Source organism: Morone saxatilis, unplaced genomic scaffold (genome assembly GCF_004916995.1).
Source record: "Morone saxatilis isolate NCDOM2014 unplaced genomic scaffold, NCSU_SB_2.0 Contig8, whole genome shotgun sequence".
NCBI lineage: Eukaryota > Metazoa > Chordata > Actinopteri > Moronidae > Morone > Morone saxatilis.
In genome coordinates this window covers 13,015,327-13,020,631 of record NW_023340257.1, presented here as the reverse complement: position 1 = coordinate 13,020,631, position 5,305 = coordinate 13,015,327, and the positions used below count along the sequence as shown (strand labels likewise).

Here is a 5,305-nt window from a genome sequence, read left to right as displayed (position 1 = left end):
TTCACCCTTAATTCCTGCTGTGCTATGTGCCATTGCAATGAAATTTCATTTTGATGCAAATCCAAATGACAAATAAAGTCTGTCTAAGTCTAAGTATAAGTCTTAGTAATCAATATTGCAGTGACTTTTCTACACTTGCACAACATGTAGTAGAACGTATGCACCGTCATTGCCAGGACTGACTATGACTCATGTGAGTGGGTGACACATGTAGTAGCATTGCTGAAAATGATCCTGATAAGTTGATATCGGCATAGCAGTTGTAACCAAACGGATACTTTGTAGATTCAAACGAATGTATTCGTCTGTCATTTATAGGAGCTTCACTGGGTCAGGTGACTCTTAGTCTATCAGCTTCAAATCTCACTGCTAAATTACACTAACCTTTTATCTCTCTTTGTTTGTCACACTGCTGATGTAATTAATTAACCATCAATACACGCAGCAATGCAGGTCTATGAGCTGTATAACTAAATTAATGTGCTACAAGTGTATTTATAGGCTACAAGAAAAGAGTGTCTGAAATTTTTATAGAGTAGAAAGTCAGATGACATTGTGTGAAAACAGCCCTTGTAATGTGTGAGTCTAGGAAATAATAATAAATATACCTTACAAAGCACCACAGGTTCACATAACACACACACACAAACACACACATACTTTGTTACTGTACTAAATTCTTGTGGGGGTAACAGCTGCCACGCTCCTCTGAATTCCTATGAGAAGGAAAACAAAAAACATAACCGCTGCAAAGCTCACCATAGAAACGAGCCACCAACAATAATCTGCTGCTAATAACATCAGATTGTTGGAGATGAAGAGTTCCGTTGTGGGCCATACAGTTACAGCATGAAAACATCTTTAAAAAATGTGCTTTGTATAGTTAATGTAGAATTTTGTGTTGGTAAAATAATACAGTGTGGAGCTTTAGGAGTTAAACACAAATCACTGAATACAAAATAAAGTATGTAACTTCTAATATAGTAGATGACACTCTGTTTAGATTATTTTTACTTACTTCTATCTTGCTTTCAGCCCCAAAGTTCATGCCTTTTAATAATCAATGCTTTTATTGGTTGTGTCAGTGCTTTTGTGAAATTCTGAAGCTATAATTATAACAGAAACTGATAAAATAGGGGAAATATAGATGTATGTGTTCTGGTAAATACATACAGTAAGCCTACATCTCCTCTCTGTAGGTGAAAACACTCAGAAAGTTTCTGAGTGTGTGATCAGAGACAAGATGATTTAACACTTCCTGAAAACCTACCATTACTCATAGGAATGTATATGCTGTAAATGTATGATTCGGTGCCTGTTTACGTGTTTACATGTTAGCTCTGCTTTACTTGTTCATGTGGGATGAACACACAGCCTCCTTTACCATTTCACATCAGGGTGCTTCAGATCCTGAAAGATTTCACAAAACTGGAATGATTTATCAGTCCCTACAGAAAACCTCTCATTGTTCATAGGGATGAACATATACAGAATAAGAATAAACACAGTAAAAACTAGTGTAGAGTACTATATGCGTAGATGGACAGCATGCATGAGAAGTGAATAAATAAGCCACTTTGCTTTCTCATGCCTACGAAACTGAAACATTTCACACAACTAGCTAAAAATACACAGTTTTCTTTCTTTCTTTTTTTTTTGTTGTTGTTGTTTTATTACCCGCCCTCCTCTGAGGTCACTATGAAACCTGAGGCTGAGGGAGGGTCATCCGGGAACAGTGGAAACTCCTCCCAACCCCTGGGAGGAGTTTGGATTTCTCCTGCTATAAAAGAGCTCGAGAGAGACAGTCACAGTGCAACAGTGCTAACTTGGCTTTAGTCTGAACACAGGTATCAAACCGTGGATCAAAACTGAATCTTCTTTTGGCCTAAGGGGTACAGCATGTGTGAAATGCTTGACGATATCTTCACGAAGGTGAGTCAAAGTTTATGCAAAGTTTTTTTAATTTTGTTTTGGAAAAACAGGCTTTGTAAAGTTGAAGTGGGTCAACTCTGTAATCCCTTTCCCAAAGTGTTCGTTTACTTTTCATTTTACGACTCTGTGAATCATTTATTTGACAGTGAATTCCTTTTTGTACTGAGTTTAGTCACAGAGGATTTCTTCACTTTAAAGAGATAATGAGATAAGGAAGACAGCCAGAGCTTGGTTGTTTGTTTGTTGAATTGTAATCTTCCGCTATCAGAATATTAATGAGTAATAGAGAACAGTCAAAACTGCGGTTATCTACATTTCATTTGTATTTTGTGATTGCATGTAAATTGCAGATAAAGGCTATGTAACTTCTAGTAGTGTACAGGTTTTAGTTTTTTATGACTGCCGTCTGTTTTTTTAACATGACCAGACAAGAAATAAAAGCTCGTAAACTTGAATCTTCTCTAGAATAATTTATCTTTTGCTGAACAAAACAATAATTTCAAATAGATTTGTTGTGGAAAGTAGGATTAAAAAGGAAAATTATGCTAAATATTCAATATACAGTGTATTGCTTTGAAATGAGTAGTGTTTGTATGTTAACTATGTCAACCATTTATAACAGAACTTTATCAAACTGGCCATGGATGATGCCTTGGTCCCACCACAGTCTCAACTCAAAGTCCAAGGGCAGAGTCGGCTGAACCGGTCAGCCTCCTTCTTCTCTCCCCCCTCCCCTCCTGCCTCCTCGAGCCACAGCACGAGCACTGAGCATGTCAACAGTAACGACAACGGCAGCCCTTTGTGGTCATCCAACATCTGGAGCCAGGGCCCTGTGTCCAAACCGAAACAGCTTCCCTTCAGGCCCGACCGCTCCATGAGCCTGACCGAGTCCAGCAGCAGCCTGCTCTCCTCCTTTGGACAGCTGAAAAACCTGGAGGCTTTTCCCTCAGGCCCTTCGACTACCGTGGCTCCGCCGCCGGGCTTCCCTCCCTCGTCTATCCTCCCAGCCCAGGTTCAACCAATGGTGTCCCCTAATCGTTACAAGACTGAGCTGTGCCGTGGCTTCCAGGAGACTGGCAGCTGCAAGTACGGCAGTAAGTGTCAGTTTGCCCATGGCGAGGCAGAGCTGAGAGGACTGTACCGCCACCCCAAGTACAAGACAGAGCCCTGCAGAACCTTCTACAACTTTGGCTACTGCCCTTACGGTTCACGCTGTCACTTCATCCATGAGGACAAAATCAGCGGAGGTCCGTTACCATCTGCCAAATTCCACAATCAGCAGCAACCTCCCACAGCAACTCGCCACCAGCTCCGCCAGAGTGTCAGCTTTGCCGGGTTCCTAAGCTCTTCACGCAGCTCACCTCCTCCATCATTCTCTTCAACCTTGAATGGTCCGAACATGGGGTTCAGCCGTGCTCCCTCTGTTTCTCCACCTCCTGCCGATCTCCTCTCCCCAGTGTTTAGTGACTCCCTGCAGCAGGAGGCAGCAGCATTCCAGTTCGGCAACCATCAGACCCGTGCCAGCACTGGAGACATCCACAACATTCCTCTCATCCTGGAGCCAAAGGCCTCACGCTGTGTGTGTGGCCATGGAAATAACTTTAACAGCAACAACAGCAGAGCCTTCGCCAGCGTGGAGGACGGGCATCACCAGGACAGCAAGCTGTTTCCTGGTTCTGGAGGCCACGGAGGATTCGTGAAGCCTGCTGGACTCCAGCGTTTCTCCTCTGAGGACTCCCTGGAGGACAGCTACAGCAGCAGCAGCGGAGGCTCCAGTGGAACTGAGTCTCCAACGTTCGATGGATCGGCCACCAAGAGGCTCACTGTGTTTGAACGCCTGTCCCTGTCTGACTAAATGGGATCCAAAAGAGGAAGAAAAGAAGAGAACTGACACCTTGTTAACTGTGTCTGTTAATCTGGACTTTCTTCAGAACTAGAACTGATCAGGACAAGTCCACGTTTGATAAATAACACTTAAAGTTCTTAATTTATGTTTGTAAAAATGGATAAACTACACATGCTGAGATGATTTTAGTACCCAAATGTTATCAGACTCTATTTTTATACTTTAAAATATTGTGTAGCTTATTAGACCTTTGTATGTGGTCTTCCATAAAAATGAACTCCACTGCAGGTCTTGAAAGTACTAGTCAATAGTCTGGTTTGTACTTATCATAAATCTGTTGTGATCAAAATTGCTTATCTGTATTGATAATCATTAATTCCTATGCCTTAAAGATTCTCCCTGCCTCATAGGCTTTTTACTCTCGGTGCCACAAACAGTATGTTTGATTCAGTAGCCTTATTCAGTGAGACCTGACATGTGTCACTGATGCCAATTTATCTGTGATATGCACTTTACAGCTAATTCAAACGGGAAAAACTTTCAAGTCTCCCAGTAGCATTCAACCAAAGCTTCATACTATCTCCTCTGTGTGTGTGTGTGTGTGTGTGTGTGTGTGTGTGTATGGCTGTGTGTGTCTGTATATATGCATGTGAGGGTGTATGTGTCATTTTTCTAAGACCTGGGGTGCAAGCATGTGTAAGTTGCAGAATGCTGAAAGATCAAAGTGTGCTAATAGAAACCTGTATGTCAGTGAGTCTAGATCTGAATGTCTAAATCCTGACACACTTTATAAGATTTAGTTCTGTAAAACATTTTGTTATCTTTGCTTGTTTGTATATTGCACCCCATCTTTTATTGTCCCCTGTTTGTTTGACAGCCTGGTTCAGGGACTTTAACACCGCAGTATTCCTTTCGGTTATTGGTTGCCTTGTGTTGTTTAACTTAAACTAATATATTTATTATATATTTATTTGTGTTTAAAGAAAATAAATGTATTTTGTACTTTATTTATGGAGGAATATTTCAAGGTCTGTGAAATACCAATGTGAGAAAACTCAGTAAAAAAGATAATCTTATATTTTTAATTGCCTGAAAGAGACAAAATCAATTTCTGAATAAAGAAATTAATGTATATGTTCTTTTTGCCTCATGTGTTATTCAGTGAGAATACTCGACCAAGACACCTTCCAAGTGAAAGTTGTAGGCCACTTAACTTATAGAATATAAGTATAACTTGCATCTTCAGACAATGTACAGTTTATTAACAAACTCACCCATTATACGAAATTTAATGGTAAGAATTCATGTATAGTTGGAGGTATAGTTTGCCTTGAATGTGGGGTGTTATTAATGCTAACATACAATTGAATTAATCTGTTGATACAGTCAACAATATTGGCCCTGTAAACAGTAAATGGTTTCAAGAAAGGGAATCATTTGAATCCTCTCATCTGTTTCAGACACTTTTTAAGTAAACAATATACAGTATATTTATTAAACATAAATCAAAACATCATACTATATGTC

At 40.2% G+C, this 5,305-nt stretch overlaps 1 protein-coding gene across 1 annotated transcript; it reads left to right on the top strand.

The window, feature by feature from the left end:
- The first annotated feature begins 1,804 nt into the window (after positions 1–1,804).
- Positions 1,805–4,917, top strand: zgc:162730 (uncharacterized protein LOC564559 homolog). Its single transcript, XM_035679926.1, has 2 exons — positions 1,805–1,932; positions 2,555–4,917. Exons 1-2 carry the CDS (start codon positions 1,900–1,902, stop codon positions 3,785–3,787), a joined length of 1,266 nt encoding a protein of 421 aa, XP_035535819.1. The 5' UTR covers positions 1,805–1,899; the 3' UTR covers positions 3,788–4,917.
- Positions 4,918–5,305: the final 388 nt, after the last annotated feature.

Excerpts from the sequence above, each read along its gene's own strand:
- zgc:162730 (XM_035679926.1), top strand. The coding sequence starts at position 1,900 with ATGTGTGAAATGCTTGACGATATCTTCACGAAG. Across the intron at positions 1,933-2,554 it reads TTGACGATATCTTCACGAAG|AACTTTATCAAACTGGCCAT; the intron begins GTGAGTCAAAGT and ends CATTTATAACAG.